Source organism: Polyergus mexicanus, unplaced genomic scaffold, assembly GCF_030449975.1.
Source record: "Polyergus mexicanus isolate NDT 795.1 unplaced genomic scaffold, iyPolMexi1.0 SCAF_1, whole genome shotgun sequence".
Classification (NCBI taxonomy): Eukaryota; Metazoa; Arthropoda; class Insecta; order Hymenoptera; family Formicidae; genus Polyergus; species Polyergus mexicanus.
This window is the reverse complement of record NW_027223321.1, coordinates 2,991,133-3,007,029: the sequence shown is the minus strand read 5'-3', so window position 1 is coordinate 3,007,029 and position 15,897 is coordinate 2,991,133. Positions and strand designations below refer to the sequence as shown.

The 15,897-nt window shown below is 30.0% G+C and overlaps 2 protein-coding genes across 6 annotated transcripts; both read left to right on the top strand.

The window, feature by feature from the left end:
- Positions 1-21: 21 nt before the first annotated feature.
- Positions 22-7,797, top strand: LOC138945290 (transmembrane protein 47). 3 transcript variants are annotated; one of them, XM_070292557.1, is made up of 6 exons: positions 22-466; positions 1,407-1,482; positions 2,802-2,988; positions 3,078-3,227; positions 3,301-3,363; positions 3,504-7,796. In XM_070292557.1, the coding sequence occupies exons 2-6, from the start codon at positions 1,432-1,434 to the stop codon at positions 3,716-3,718; spliced, it is 666 nt and encodes a 221-aa protein (XP_070148658.1). In that variant the 5' UTR covers positions 22-466; positions 1,407-1,431; the 3' UTR covers positions 3,719-7,796. The 3 variants fall into 3 exon arrangements, with proteins under 3 accessions (XP_070148658.1, XP_070148667.1, XP_070148649.1); XM_070292566.1 differs by lacking the exons at positions 22-466; positions 1,407-1,482 and adding an exon at positions 1,755-2,650 and having other exon boundaries at positions 2,802-2,985; positions 3,504-7,797; XM_070292548.1 differs by lacking the exons at positions 22-466; positions 1,407-1,482 and adding an exon at positions 1,756-2,650.
- Positions 7,798-8,954: 1,157 nt separating this feature from the next.
- Man1 (LEM domain-containing inner nuclear membrane protein MAN1) lies at positions 8,955-15,668 on the top strand. Of its 3 annotated transcripts, none has more exons than XM_070316679.1 (11): positions 8,955-9,491; positions 10,167-10,837; positions 11,534-11,648; positions 11,700-11,941; positions 12,991-13,205; positions 13,281-13,409; positions 13,483-13,612; positions 14,101-14,359; positions 14,458-14,679; positions 14,754-14,938; positions 15,222-15,668. In XM_070316679.1, exons 1-11 carry the CDS (start codon positions 9,310-9,312, stop codon positions 15,371-15,373), a joined length of 2,502 nt encoding a protein of 833 aa, XP_070172780.1. In that variant the 5' UTR covers positions 8,955-9,309; the 3' UTR covers positions 15,374-15,668. The 3 variants fall into 3 exon arrangements, with proteins under 3 accessions (XP_070172780.1, XP_070172771.1, XP_070172790.1); XM_070316670.1 differs by having other exon boundaries at positions 14,089-14,359; XM_070316689.1 differs by having other exon boundaries at positions 11,715-11,941; positions 14,089-14,359; positions 15,222-15,665.
- The last annotated feature ends 229 nt before the right edge of the window (positions 15,669-15,897 follow it).

The window sequence follows — 15,897 nt, the reverse complement described above, 5'->3', positions numbered from 1 at the left end:
AGCATAAATTGTCAAAATGACACATCGTGATTCTAAAAAGTTCGCTCAAATATTAAATACATAGTTTTAAAATACTCTCCTTTAATAAAAGCTACCTCAATTATATTTCTCTATTATATCTCATTCGTGAAAATTTCTACTTTTTTTTACAAACTTCCATTTTCCGAAAAAATTGTAGTCTATGCAAATGTTGTGTGACTAAGATCATAATTGCAATCGGTGAAAAAAAAAAACAACGAAGCCTTATGGATAATTAGGGTCTATGAGCAGGCTTTCTATTATTGTTGTGCGCGTATATTAAATATAAGTTCGATGAGAAAATTAACGCGAACAAACGTTTTATCGTGTTCAAGATCTGTTCCCGGGATCTTTGTAATCAGCTAGTACTCACCTAGTTTTGAAATCCACAAGTTATATGCCAATAATTGGCACATGCAATGGAACAAATAGAATTTTCTATCTAAAGGTAGTAATAATATATTTACGTCTAATTTTCATGCTAAAATGAATAGAAACTTTCGACATTTGACTATAAATATGTTAGCTTCCCTTTTGAGACAGTATATGTCGAGGTTAGAATATGAGTTTTTCATCTTCTGTATTTCCAATGGATTAGCTAGAACTCTCAATACCTTCAAATACGATTTATTGAAACGTTTGTTATTTCACTGATGATTAATTTGGATATATACAAAGAACAATAATAGATGCATTAGTTTTAATTCCAAGTGAATGTACATTCAAGTTTTGGAAAGGAAGGATGAAAAGATGATTGAATAGAAAGAATTGAATCGAATGAAAAATGCAGTTAAAACAAATAGATTTAATTAAAATATAGACAATGGAAACAAATTTCAAGTTGAAATTCTACTTAATGTTTAAGATAATATCTCTTACTTAGTCAGATCTCTCATCTCAAATGTCAATAGCTTTTCAATATTTTTTCTTTCGGTCTTGTGATTTAGATGTACACCAAAGAGTTTATATTTGCATATATATTTTATATTATATTATACAATAGAAATTAACAAGACATTCTAAGAAGTTCAATATTATTGTCATTAAATTCATATTCAATCCTATACAAGAATAATAAAAATAAGTACTGTTTAAAACTTGCATATATTGTAATTGTATTTACAATATAAGAATAATTAAACTATTTGAAGAATAAACATTCTACTTCTTCTATATATTTTCTTAGAAACCTATGGAAATATCCTAAAAAATATCTTAAGTAAAATATCATGTTGATGACTTTATATTTTATTTTTGCTTTATGCAATTGAAACACATTATTTTATTCTCCTTAATTTAGCGTAATGATTCAAAGATTATGCAAACATTTATTTTCTCGAAAATATATATTATTTTTTTAATTATGACTTTTTCTTTCTTTTTTACAGCTAATTCAAAATAAAAGCAAAAACAATGTCTCAAACGACTACTATTGAAACTCTTACTATAACCAGACCACTTAAGGTAAGTCAAAAGTTTAATTATGCATACCTTTTCCTTTTCCAAAAAGATTTTATTATATGTATTATATATGCATTAATCTTTTTATAGTTTTTTAAATTAAATTATTCATAGCTAATATTGTGAGCTTTATATTGTGTAATAGATTAGCTGTTTTCACTTACTTTTTAGCATGTTTTCATAAAATTGATACAAAGTATTGCATCTTATAAACAATAAAATAAATGTATATAAATTTTTTGCAAAATTCGAATATTTTGACATCTGTCAATATCTCTCATATTTATTCTACCTTAAATTTATTAATTTTGATATCACATCAAATACACATAACGTAAAAATGGGAAAAGAATGGGTAGAGAGAGAGGGAAAATTAAAAAGAAATGAAAGAAAGGAAAGAAAACAGGAGAATGCAGAGATTGGCACTCGCGCGCACTGCGCCGCGACCTTTAATGGGCGCTGATGGGCGCAGCCTCCCTGGAACCTGGAATCCGCAATTGCTTCCTCCCAATCCCAGTCGCGGAGAGTGTATGTGTTCTCGTTTGAGACGCGGTTTCCTCTCTTTCCCTCTTTCCCTTTTTTCTTGTTTTTCGTGCGTACATAGTGTACGCGTGTATTACAATTGTTAAAATAAGTCCGCGTTCGTCGGTGTCGACGCCAATCAGCACTGCCATTGTGAGATATCTGTTATTCCGTCCGCTCCGAAAAAGAAAAAAAATAGTTCGCGCGAGGGGGTTGCCCTCATCTAATAATATGTGTTGGAGGCCAGCCGCGATGAAAGCCGTTGACCCGCGCGCCCGTTAATTAACCCTATCTCTCTCTCTCCCCCTTTAATATGCGAAATCACGATCGCCGCGCGAAACCCTCGACGTACGTTATTTCACGACCCGCGGCATATCTCGGTGTTAATTAAAGAGATTTGCGATTCTGTCTGTTTCGCCGGCGTATCGATACTTGGAACGTGGTCGAAAACTGTGGACGACGTTTTACGAGCGCCGCTCCAGGATGATGTCGGCGATCGTTCGTTTTTAAGAATCTGTCAATTACGATCTCGGCTACGAAGTTACACACTTCGTCGCGCGTGTTTTTCCAGTTGGATTGCGAATTCAGAGATAAAATGATTATGTATACAGTCGCGGAAGATCATATGGGCGATACCGAAATCGCGCAGGTATCTTCTACTAAATTTATATTTTTCGTTTTCTGAAGCCTTTCTTACAATATATTATATTATAATTGTGATGATGATGTTCAATGCTGATACAATGAGTATCTTGATGATCACACATGTTTAATTACTTTATATGCTTGCCTCTTTACAGGTGATCGCATTTATATGTGGTATCATAGTGGTATTGCTGATGATAATGGGGCTGGCATCGACTGACTGGCTGATGGCTCTGGGATGGAGACAGGGCTTATTCGCCCATTGCATCGAAGAAGGTGCCCCAACGCCACTTCCCTTTAACATGCCTGATCCTCCAGGATGTTATCCTGCAAGAGATAGTGGTATTATCCATTTTATATTTATTTTATTACTGAATGAAACAAGAAGAAACAAGAGGCAATAGATTATTATTTTGTATTTTACATTACAGCTTATATAAAAGCAGCTGCAGCGTTATGTGTAGTTTGCCTTCTAACAGACATTGCTGCGACAATTCTCACTGGTTTGGGTTTGCGTACACAGGATCACAGAGACAAGCACAAATATTATAGATTTGCAGTATTTTGTATGGCTATTGCATGTAAGTTATTATATGAGCTTTTTTTCCCTTCTCCAACTCTATTTTTGTATAATCATATCTCATTGTGTTTCAGTGGTGTCTCTCTTGATAGCACTAATCATATATCCCATATGTTTTGCAGCAGAATTGAATCTTGGTAAGATTTCAATAATTAACTTCATTGCATGCTTTTGATAAATTAAAAATAAACAAATATTTTGCGAATATATATATATATATATATATATTTGTAAATTATTATTATATTTGTAAAGTACTTATTAAATATTTATTTAGGAAATCGGACCAATTGGGAATTTGGTTGGGCATATGGTGTTGGTTGGGGCGCAGTCATCTTTTTAGTTGGTGGAGCAGTTCTGCTGTTATGCGAGAAGGAAAGTGAAGAAATTTATTACAAGGAAAAGAAGACTGTTCGTGACGATATCGGAAGTGGTGGTTCCATGATTGGTATGGGACATCACGCTGGACGAAGTGGAACGCAGCTAGCCTAGTGGCATTGCTCCCTGCCCGATGTTGTTCTCTAGGCGATTTATCTTTTTCTGCTCTCACAGTTCAACAAAAACGCATACAAAAAGACATACAAGCTTATAAGACAGTTTCTTGATAGGATATTTTTGGCTCTAATGCAAAGAAAACTATCTTTACAGATTCGTTGACAAAACTTTCCTTATATATATACATATATACAAATGTTGAAACATCCATAATTTTTTCATAATAATATACGTAAGAATAAAAATAAAAATACTCTGCGAATTAATGTTTATATAAAAGATAGAAAATTGTCGCGTTTATTTAATATTTTATTAAATCCTAAGTTATATGTATGAAAAGAGAGAAGAAAAACTTTATTATTGAGATTAAATATTGAAAATTGGTGAAATGAGAGAAAGAATAGTATTAAATATTTATTGAGAAACAGTGGACTTAAAAGTAGTCAAAGAATCTGTGAGTCAGTTTTCTTTGTAGCTGTTTTGAGATATCTGGAATAGACAATTCGAGTTTATTAGACGGATGTGTATTCGAGTTATTATCAGTTTGTGTGTGACACATAGCATATATATCATCTCGTTAAAAAGAGTAACAAGCATTTCAATCTTTTCATTTTAGACTATTCTTTATTTAACAGTTACAACTTTTTATGCTTATACTGACAATTTCGGGACCATTATTAGCTTGATTTTGTTAATATATTTCCTACATTTTGCATAATCTTGGACAACTTTATATATACGTATACGTTTTTTACTGTAATTTAAAATTGGAAAGCTTATCTGCGCATATAATATATACGACGATGCTGCATTTATTATACATAAACTGAATTAATAAGAATATTATATTCCATATCGAGTCTGAGATATAAGAAACAATTAAGCAAGAATTTCATATTTCTTTCACATAAATACATATGTGCATATATAACTGATATCAATTAATGAGTTTGCTAATAAACTTTATATTTTTTTATATTCGCTTTTATTTAATATTAAATATAATTAGAAACAACCAAATAGAGAGCTTCTGTTAAAAAGTTTATTTTCTATTAGATGGAAAATAAGATTTCTTATCTGTATGTATTAGATTTTCAAGACATTATTTGTTAGAATATTTTGGCATGTATATTCTTTATGATATCAAAATTTGTCCAGTCTCTTAAATATCTATTGCTCCTACATTCAAACAAATAGCGTCCCTTTTAACTTTATCTAATATTTGCAGCTGAGAACTCGAAATTTTTAAAGATGCGAACAGATATGAAAAAGCTTTATCCGTTTTTAAATTTTGAATAGGTTTATTTTCAACAATATTTTCGTTGGAAACTAATATGCAGAAATTGCTAAACCGTATAACGTCCGATAAAATTCTCGATTTGTAAAAAATCGAGATTTATTCGGTCCCGACGCATGGGACGCTATTTAGTAACACAATTATGTCTAAGTTATCATTCTATAAACATGTTCTTTATCGCTCCTCCTGCACAATTCACGTTCTTCTACAATGATAAACATATCATATGTTTTATTTATTTTATAATTGTATTTTATTTATACAGGTCGTTCCAGGAAAAATGAGATAGAATCTTTAAAGATGTTATTCAATTTTAAGCAAAAAAAAGTGATATGGATATATATAAGTCTGATTCGAAAAATCGTAATTTAATAACAATAGAAAAATAGAGAGAAATGATTAATAATTTAAAAATAGAGAGAGCCTACTACAATAATGAAAAAAAGAAATGTCGAGCAATTTGATTACTTATTTATTAAAAAAAAATGTAATATTACATTTGTATACATTCAATACGTTTCCTAAATAAACATCTTTTTTAACACACTAAAAATGTCTAATAAACATAAATTTTCTTAAAAGTATTCAAGTAACCGTCCAAATAATCAGAATATTTTTACTGGAACAATCTGTACATTTATAATCGAAACTTTTAATAATCAAATGATTAAAAAGAAGACATTTACAAATTATTAGTTTATTAAAACAAAATTTGTATCTATTGTCTTAAGTGAAATCGTAACCGAAGAAGAGATACATAAAACTTTATTATAAGAATATGCCCAACTTCTTGAGAAAAATGCATTAAAAGTATTTTTGCTTTATCTTACAGAATATTCGCGCGAAAATAATTATGATTGGACAGTTGCAATTGTAATTGCTTTCAAGAATATTCTGTAAGATAAATAAAAATAGAATGTTTACCTATGTATCTTTTTCCAATTGTTGCCTTAATCATATATTATTATTTTTTATTTTTATCGGAAAAGAATTTTTCAAAAGATAATATATATGTGTTATGATATGTATATTATCTTTCTCAAACTTTCTGTAAATGTAGTAATATATTACATATATTAGTAATTTATTATTAATTTATATACATTTTCTTTTTGCTCTTCTTACTTTCCCTCCTTTTCTTCTTTTTTTTTTTTTCTTTCACTTTATATATAATCTACGTATATTACTAATATATACATATATAAGTATATATATTTATATATATTGAAATCTGCCACTTTTATTACATATAAATTTTCAATATGTATAGCATTAGGATACACATTCTGAGAGGAGAAAACATAATTTAATATATACTGTTTGATACAAACTTAAGCTAAAGAGAGCCCTATAATTTTAGTTTTACATTTTATTATTATGATGGTTGTAAATTTCTTTGATTTGTAATAAGCGACTTTATTACAGCTAAGACAGCTCTTTAAGTATTTATTGTTAAACATTTCTTATTATGATAGAAAAATGGCTTAACTGAAGTTCATTCGTTACTCGATTATTGCATATGCTGATCATCATTTCCATCCATTTTACATTATCTACATTAATTGTAAACATTATGGAAAAAAAAGACTGTAGTAACAACATGTATGGAAATGGACTTTGTGCAGTATGAAAGCAATCAATCTCTTTCAAATGTTTGAAAGCAAACTTCTAAACATTATAAAGCGATGCATAACGATGTCCACCATTTGTAGCGAATCATAAACTTATTACCTCATGTATCTTTTAAGTTAATTATAAAGCACAAAACGTTAAGTATGAGATGGAACAGAGGCAGCTCGGGCAGATGTTATTTATTGCGTTATTTGCATTAGATACGTGTACGTATGTGTGTATATATATATATATATATATACATATATATAAAATATTTTATAACTGTATGTAGTTTTTAGCATTATACACACACACGCAAATATGTAATAATCTGATGCGTGCAGTTTGCAGTATACAGTGAATACGGTCTATATTAATGCATTAAATTCTTTATTTGATATCGATTTATCCGAGCTTCTCAGAAGCTAGATTGATCAACATCTTTTTTTGTAAATTTGTTAATTTTAGTATCAGAGCACTAATCATGTGTGCTCTCTGATACAATTAAGAAATTTACGAGAAGTAAATTTGATTAACTTGGCTTCTAAGAAGCTCAATTATCACACAATACAATTTCTATATATTTTAAAAGAAATAGGGTAACGCGTGCAAAAGCACGTTTGTGTACTCTAAATTTTGAGCATTTTTAGTTGATACAATTAAGAGAGAAAAAAGACGAGAGAAATATACTAAATAAACTCGAGAGACTATTAAAAATTGAGTACAATGTTGTTACATTATATTCCGCTTATACAGTAGATTTTATATTCTGTAATTGCTTAATCCCCCTTTTTACCGCAATAGTATTCTAACTCTATTACATAAGAAACAATATTACGATATAAGGAATTAGTGAAAAATTACAAAGTGTATGTAATAAATTCGTGATTTCTATATATCATGCACATAACATATAAGACAATCTGTTATGTCAGTCTTGTATATGCTGACTGTATGTATCTGTCTGTCGTCTATTTGCAAAGAAAAGAAAAGAATGCGATAAATAAAAGTATAATTATAGAAATATATTAATATATAAAAATTAAAAATATATTATCTATAATGAAACATATCCAAATATGCGTTTTTAATAAAATTAAGGAATCAATATATATATATATATATATATATATATATATATATATATATATATATATATATATATAGAGAGAGAGAGAGAGAGAGAGAGAGAGAGAGAGAGAGAGATTAAAAATATTTAAGATTTTTGAAATAAGTTTTTCCACATGATTAATGATATGTGGATGATAAGTTTATATATTGGATGTTTCTGATCGCGTCAGCGTTTGCAAATTTACGACAGAATCGTAATTGCTATATGTAGTTATCAGATTTGTCATTTTCTATTCTATTTACTAGGCAATTTTTATTTAAATAGAATTGTACAACAATACACATAACGATCGTAAAAATATGTTATCATTAGTATGAATCGTTGACTTATATTACACATGATTATTTAGGCATCCAGCAATATTTTGTATAGTACTTTAAAACATACATATACATATCGCACTTCTCATAATAAGTATATCGTTACTTGTATTAGTATGGATCGTAAATTGACATATTATTTGTATGCCATATTCCGATGTTAACGTATTGATTATTGTACAAAAGAACATAATATAACGTTAAAGCTGTAACCGAAGGTACATACCTTATTGTTAAGCATAGTGAGCTTCATCTCATCTCAAATTCTTTCTTAACAGTTTTAAATTGTTTTTTGTCATACATTTTTAATTTTCTGCTTAATGTATCTTTAATCAACGTATGTTAAAACCTTTTTCTCTAAATAATTAATTTTTCTCGTAGTTTTGAAACAATCGATTACTTATTTTTATATATTTTGCCTTTTTCAAGATTATTCAGTATATAAATTATTAATATTATTTAAGAGAATGAAACACATATATGTGCAGCAAAAGGCATATGATAATAATAAAGTTATTTTTATAAGTCTGCATCCCCATTTTTATAATTCCAAACATAATTAACTAATCGGATAAATTTATACTTTCCTTAAGATACGACAATTTTTAGTTATTGAATTTACTATTACTAATTTGAAATTTATTTTATTAAAGGATCTAGTATTTACTAATTATTCACTAGATTTTCAATAATCTGTCTCGTTTCGAAAGTTGCCGCCATTCGATCGACCAATCCGATCGCCGGCAACTGGCAATGATTGGAGGACAGACCGTGGACCTAAAGGACCTGCGGTTCCGCGCCGATGTCAAGAAATACGTGCACGAGGCGCATATCTTGTATGTGCGCGATCTCGACCGTTAAAAAATTGCGCCATTTTTTTTTCAGTTACCGAGTGAGTCGAATTGTTTAGCGGAAAGTAGCCGCGTAATCGGGTGCACGCGAAAAGACGACCGGGAGATTGTTCTCGGAGCGGTGTTCCAAGACACACACGGACGAGTTATTAGTTCACGTTATACGTTAATCTGGCAGGATAATCGTCATCCACGTGCGCGGTACGAGAGCGTCATCGAAGGGCAGGCAGGCTTGATCATCGATCGAAATAAACGAGAAAACGAAAACAGGCGTCCGGCGGTGGCCTGTTTGCGCATCGTAATCACGGTCGAGCCGTTAAAGCGGGCTTGTTTTATAGTAAGGATCGCGATTATACTTACAAGTGAGGAACAAAATGTCGGTGGACACGCTGAGCGACTCTGAATTGCGGACGAAGCTGATGGAATACGGTTACCCGGTAGGACCGGTGACACAGACGACCCGCAAGATACTCGTCAAGAAATTGAAGAACCTCATCGAGATCCGCGGCGGCAACAGCGGAGGAGGAGGAGGATCCCGGCATTCCTTGGCTGCGAGGTGAGCGTTTTTCCTCAGTGAAGATGTCCCGAAGAAGAGTTTTCTTTTATCCGTGTCATATTTATATACATTTTTCGCGCTCGAGAAAAGTACGTATTTAGTATCTGTGAGAGAAAGAGAGAGAGAGAGAGAGAGAGGAGAGTCAGAGCAAAGAAATCGGATACAATTTCAAGTTTAAATTTCGTATATACTAGCACGCGATAATATGATTCTTACGTTTATTCGTGGATAGATAAAAAATGATTTTCTTCTCATGTACCTATAGCATTAGAAATTATAGACAGATAAATATTAGATAGAAAAAAAATGTATAAACAACACAATACTTGTCTTGTTTTGTTTGTGAAATATGATACAAAGTTTTTTCTTTTTGCGCCAGTTACTATTTAATTTAACTTTCTTGAAATTATTATGTTTTTGAAGCAAATAGTATATTAGTTAAAAACATTTTCTGCATCAAAGTCTTGTAGAGAGAATTTCAACAATGTTAATAAGACAGACTTCAGTCTGGAAATTTGCTTTATTTTCAATTAGATAACAATATTTATATATGTATATATATAATAAATATATATTATATATAATATATATATTAATATAGTATATATATAAGAAATATATATGTATATTTTATATTTGTATCTTTATCCAATGTTTTTTTCATCTGTGTATTAGATATAGCAGCGATGACACAGATGACGACACAAACACTAATGTCATTAAGAAGAAAAAGAGTTCAAATTTGCGTCGGCAAACGCTAGCGAATCCTATGCCTCCACCTTCAATTATTCCTCCTGATGCTACAAATGTAACAAAGAATCCAGTTAAGGAGAATTTATCACCATCTCATTCAGAATTCAAAGATCCCAATACAACGGATTTTGACAACTCGAGCGTGTCTTCTACGACTCGTGTAACATCAAAAACTACGCACAACAAATTTATCAAAACACAAAGATCCTATGTATCCGATGGTTTGGAGACTGGATCGGATTCGGATGTTATGGAAGATACTGGAAGCACTTATGTACGCTCATATGATAAATATCTGTCCAATCCGAGTAGCAGATTGTCTGATACTCGAGTATATGATCGTGGATCGTTTGATTATGACCAAACATCGAAAACCAGACCTGTCCACATAACGAAGGACATAAAGTACAATGTTTCTCCCGTGAAGCCAAGTGTCTCCTCAATTCAGTTTACAAAAGAAGACATGAGTGGAAGAGATATTACAAATCAGAAAGATCTTGCAAGCTATGAAACTCCATTTTTATCAGAGTTTACAAGAAGACTTAGTTCACAATCTCTGATAAATACATCACTGACATTGCCGAATTTAAAAAGTAAGCGCATTTTCTTTTATGCATATGATGGAAAAAGAAGGTTAAGAAAAAATTTAATATATTTCAATATAAAAAAAATTATTTCAAATAAGAAAAGAGTAAGAAAATTATAACATTCAAGAATTATATATCCATAGTTAATATTAAAAATATTAACTTTATAATATTAAAAAAAAAAAAAAGAATTGTTTAAATTGCACTATATGGGGAAGATATGTTTGTAACAAGCTTTAATTTCATTTATTTCGAATTAAATATAACTTATTGCTGATTATATAAAAGATATTTTAAAGTCACTAAATATTCTTATAATCATGATTTTATTAATCAATTTAATTTTTCTTTAGGGAAAATGTCGAGAATATCATTATCATATAACTTTTAAACACATTATACATCCTTATAACTAAGCTTAAAATTAAAATTCTCTCAAATTCTATTAAACCTGAAATTAAAAGAAAAATTAATCATGTAATAATTAATTTTATCATGTATATTTTTTCTGATACTTAATTTGCCAGAAGCTTATCTTTCTAATCAAATCAGTTACTTGAAAACATACTTGCTTGGTTTGAAATGTGGGGGATTTTTAGTAATTATATTGTATGTTATATTAATGATACAAAATCGCTTATACACTTTCTGATTTGTTCAAATTTTATTTTGCAAAATATTTTTTTATAATTTTATATTTAGATCCTACATTACGACACACTCTATCGTCCGGTTTACCAGAGGTCAAGGAAAGAGATTCAAATGGTCATTTTTCATCCTTAAGGACCATGTATTCGCCATCGAATCAGCCGTCAAGGTATGCATGAATTATTATTTTATCTCAATTATTATATGTAATATAATGTAGAAAAATGTTGTTTAGTTCGAGACACAGCGCGTCATCCGCCGATAGAGTCCGAGATATCATTAGTAGAGCAGCTTACAAACCATCGACGACGAATACAAGAGAGGATCTACGAAACAATCAGAACATTGTATCAATGGGTCTCGTGGCGGTACTTGCCCTATTTTTTGTAGTCCTTGCAATAATATATCTGGGACTTGGTAATCGAGATGGGAAAACCGAGACCCTTCCATCGATTTCAATGGGTAGGTATGCAGAGATTTAAAAAAAAAAAAAAAAAAAAAATTTCCGAAGAATATGTTTTTGTTTCTCATAACGGAGACTTCTCAATGGAGCGCAAAGCGCACGATATATAACGCTCTTTTTTAGATCAATTTCAGGCCATAATAAAGTCAAGAGTTTTTATTGTATATTTCTTCGTTATTACTAACGTTCCATCTCTTTCATTAATATTTTTATAAAATTAAAATAATGACCAAGACTATAAGTTAGATATACAAAAAATTCTCTTAAATATGTATTTTTCTTTCTCTATATTCATGTATAATAAATATCAAATACTTCTTGAATTAATTTGGACATTTTATTTCCTTTTCCCGTTCTTTTATATATTGTATCTGTTCCAATATATTTCAACTATTTACGGACACACGCGTATTTTATTAATTTAGTTTGCAATATAATGCGCGTTCATGCATATATATAACACGAAAAAATATAATTTATTGAGAACTTTGGAAAATTGTTAAGTAAAAGATATTACTTAGCTTCTTTCAAAACTGATTTCATAGCAAAATCTTTATTTTTCTGCAAAAAAAAGTGATTAATATGGTTTTGCTATATTTATTAAATTTTTTTGTGTTGTTTTACAAAACTAGCAAAATATTTTCAAACATTATTTATAAATTGAAGTATTTTTTAAACCTTAAATGCAATTTTACTTATTTAGCAATTGCAGCTTATCAAATCTAGTTAATTTATCTGTATTGTATATAAGAAGAAAGAGGAAAGAAAGTAGTTTCAAACATAAAACAATTATGAATGACAATTCTCTTTTAGGTCAATTCTTTTAAGTAAAATATTTTAATTATTTTTCGGATTAAAAGCTTCATCGGTTGCAGAATACCTATGCTCCTTGTTTATAATATGGCTTTTGTTTGAAAAGCTAGCAATTTGTCACTTCAAATACACAAAAATTATTTTTATTTGATCCGTGTTTATAACTATAATTTACTTTATACTGTGACATATTGATAATCATAATTTATAATGCTATATATTTCTGTATTTATAGATAACAACATACCACTATGTTTTCCACCAAATTCTCAGCTTCAACCCGGAGTGAATTGTGTATTGAAGCAAAATGTAGAATCTGTATTGCAACTTATAAGACGTCTGCATCCCATTCTAATGAAAAAGGCAATGTCTAAAATATGCGAGAACTCAAATGAGAAACCATATTTGATTGATAAAGATATTATAGAGATGTTTATGAGCGACAAATTGGTAAGTTGAGTATTAAAAGTAACTGTATACAACGGTATAATAACTATCAATAATCGTAATCTATTTCGTTTTCAGACGAGCCTCGAAGTGAAAGACGATTTACACAGTGCACAGGTTTTAATCTTTAAGAATTCGAAATGGGGTATTTCGCTTATTGAAATAAATGATGATAATGAAGAGACTTTCAAAGTATTGGATGCTTTAGTAAGTATATAATATGTCAATCTATCATGTGCTCATATTATTAGATATTAAAGCATTTGTTTAATCATTGCAGGAGGAAATATTGTTCGCTCGTCATAATGAGAAACTTGGAATGACAATTCTAAATCCTGACCTGCCAATGCAATGTCTTGTTAAAAACAAGCTTTTTACCATCTTTTCTTCTCTCCTTATAGTTGCAATCGGTAAAGTTCTAACAGATTGTTTATTTGAAAAAACTTATTGAATCTTGTTATAAGTTACTTATGTGCATGTTCTAATGATAATGCTCAATATATGATGCATTATTTGTATATTTATAAGATTACTATCTATTACTTATAATGATATGTATGTTATACTTTAGTAAAATAGTTGCATCTTAAAATAATTTTATGTTTTGCTGATACAATTTTATTTTTCATATATCAAATTGATATTACTCTGTGACAAAGCATTTCTTTCTTTAATTACAATCATCATATAACAATTGCATAGTGTAATTTATTAATATTTGGACATATAATGATTTAATATATGATGTAAATAAATAGATAAAAAAAGAAAAAGGTGTCAAAACTGTTTACAAAATAACATCTGTTCACAAGATGTATTCTGTATACAGAATAGATAGAAATATATATGTAATGAAAGATTTGTAATAGTGGCTATGTATCTTCAGTTTTATTAACAGGTATTGGGATTTATAAATCGTATCTTTGGTATATAAAATACAAGAAATGTACGGAAAGAGAGGTATTTAAGCTTGTTAGTGAAATCATAAGTATCGTTGAGACGCATTATCAAAATGCGTCCGCGCAATCCGGTGGTGCGCAGGAAAGTTTTCTCGCTATAAACCATGTGCGAGACAATCTTATTCCACCAAAAGATCGCAAAAGAATGACAAGTCTCTGGGAAAAGGCAGTAAAATTTTTAGATGAAAATGAATCTAGGTAAGAGAAGTCTCCGCCTATCATTATGTTATATTATTTTCATCGCTTATGGCTGCAAGAAATACAGAAAAATAACGGAATATAATTCTAATCTGCAGAATTCGACGAGAAGTACAACAAGTGGCAGGAGAAGAATTCCATGTATGGCGATGGTTGCCGAATAACACTTTAAATAAATCTCCCGTGCAGAGCGGGAGCTCGGGTAAAAAGCCGAAAGTCTGGCAAGGACAAGCATTCGAAACAATGGAGGGATCAGTTAATAGTTTGACTTGTTCACCAACACCCTGCCTGAAAATCAGACATATGTTTGACCCAGACATGTAAGTCATAATAATTTATATCTAAGAGAGATTGGTAATGTGAACGATTTAAATTCTTCTTTGTTATGATATAGCGAAACCGAAGATGATTGGGAGACAAGAGTACAGGATGCCATTTTGGAAAAATGCGGGGAGAGCGTAAAGATACTCCACATTCGCATAGATATCGGTAGCCGTGAAGGTTGTGTTTATATGAAATGCATGTCACAAAAAGATGCCGGTGAAGCTTATAGAGCGTTACATGGATGCTGGTTTGATGGTATGTCATAAGCTATAAATATTATATATATGTAAAATATCATGTAAAATTTTCATATACTATTCACATAGTATTATCACAGTATTGTTGCATTGTTACAAAGATATATGAAATATTAACATAAAAGTGTTAAAAGTAACATAGATACATAACTTGATATCCAATAGAATAATTGGAATCTTGCATACTACCTATGCCAGTGTTATATCAATTCTAAAATAGTCAATATTTTAATAGAGAGCAATGTCATGCTTCTAATGAATTTTTTCTCTTTTTTTCTTAGGTAAATTAGTGACTGTGAAGTACCTGAGATTAGAGCGTTATCACGAGCGATTTCCGGATGCCGCTCGTTGTATAACGCCTCTCAAGCCAAGTAATAATCAACGATTATCCATGCAAGCGCATTATTGGCAGAGCCCTGCTGAGGCAAATTAACAATTGGCGTTTCTATTTGGATATTCGCAAGAAGAAGAATGAGCTCTCATGTCTGATCATATGCATAATTACTTGCTGACCAGAATTGACAGACCTTTTTACCTTTTTTTTCAAAACTTATAAAATATCTTTGCGTGCTACAACATAAATACATAATACAGGATTAAAAATGCTTCTATTTTACAAAAGCATTTTTCTTTAATTCGCTAAATTGCATATTATATTTTATATCTTTTAACATGAAGACAGAGAAAATAAATGTTTTTAATAGTTGAGTAATAATAATTAATATAATATTAATAATCAGTAATGTTAATATAATTAAATATGCTTTCAAAGAACTGTAAAAATATTTTAATCTGAGTTTTTTAATAGTATTTTTAAATAGCAATACATATGCATAAATACAATACATATCGCATTCTTTATAGGCCTATCCAGCTTGATTTGCATCAGTTATATGAAGTATATGCACAGAAAAGATAATCGTTTGTATACAGAAGATTGCAATACAGTTTTCTTTG

Excerpts from the sequence above, each read along its gene's own strand:
- LOC138945290 (XM_070292548.1), top strand. The coding sequence starts at position 2,597 with ATGATTATGTATACAGTCGCGGAAGATCATATGGGCGATACCGAAATC. Across the intron at positions 2,651-2,801 it reads GCGATACCGAAATCGCGCAG|GTGATCGCATTTATATGTGG; the intron begins GTATCTTCTACT and ends GCCTCTTTACAG. Across the intron at positions 2,989-3,077 it reads TTATCCTGCAAGAGATAGTG|CTTATATAAAAGCAGCTGCA; the intron begins GTATTATCCATT and ends TTTACATTACAG.
- Man1 (XM_070316670.1), top strand. The coding sequence starts at position 9,310 with ATGTCGGTGGACACGCTGAGCGACTCTGAATTGCGGACGAAGCTGATG. Across the intron at positions 11,942-12,990 it reads CCTTCCATCGATTTCAATGG|ATAACAACATACCACTATGT; the intron begins GTAGGTATGCAG and ends CTGTATTTATAG. Across the intron at positions 14,360-14,457 it reads TTAGATGAAAATGAATCTAG|AATTCGACGAGAAGTACAAC; the intron begins GTAAGAGAAGTC and ends TCTAATCTGCAG.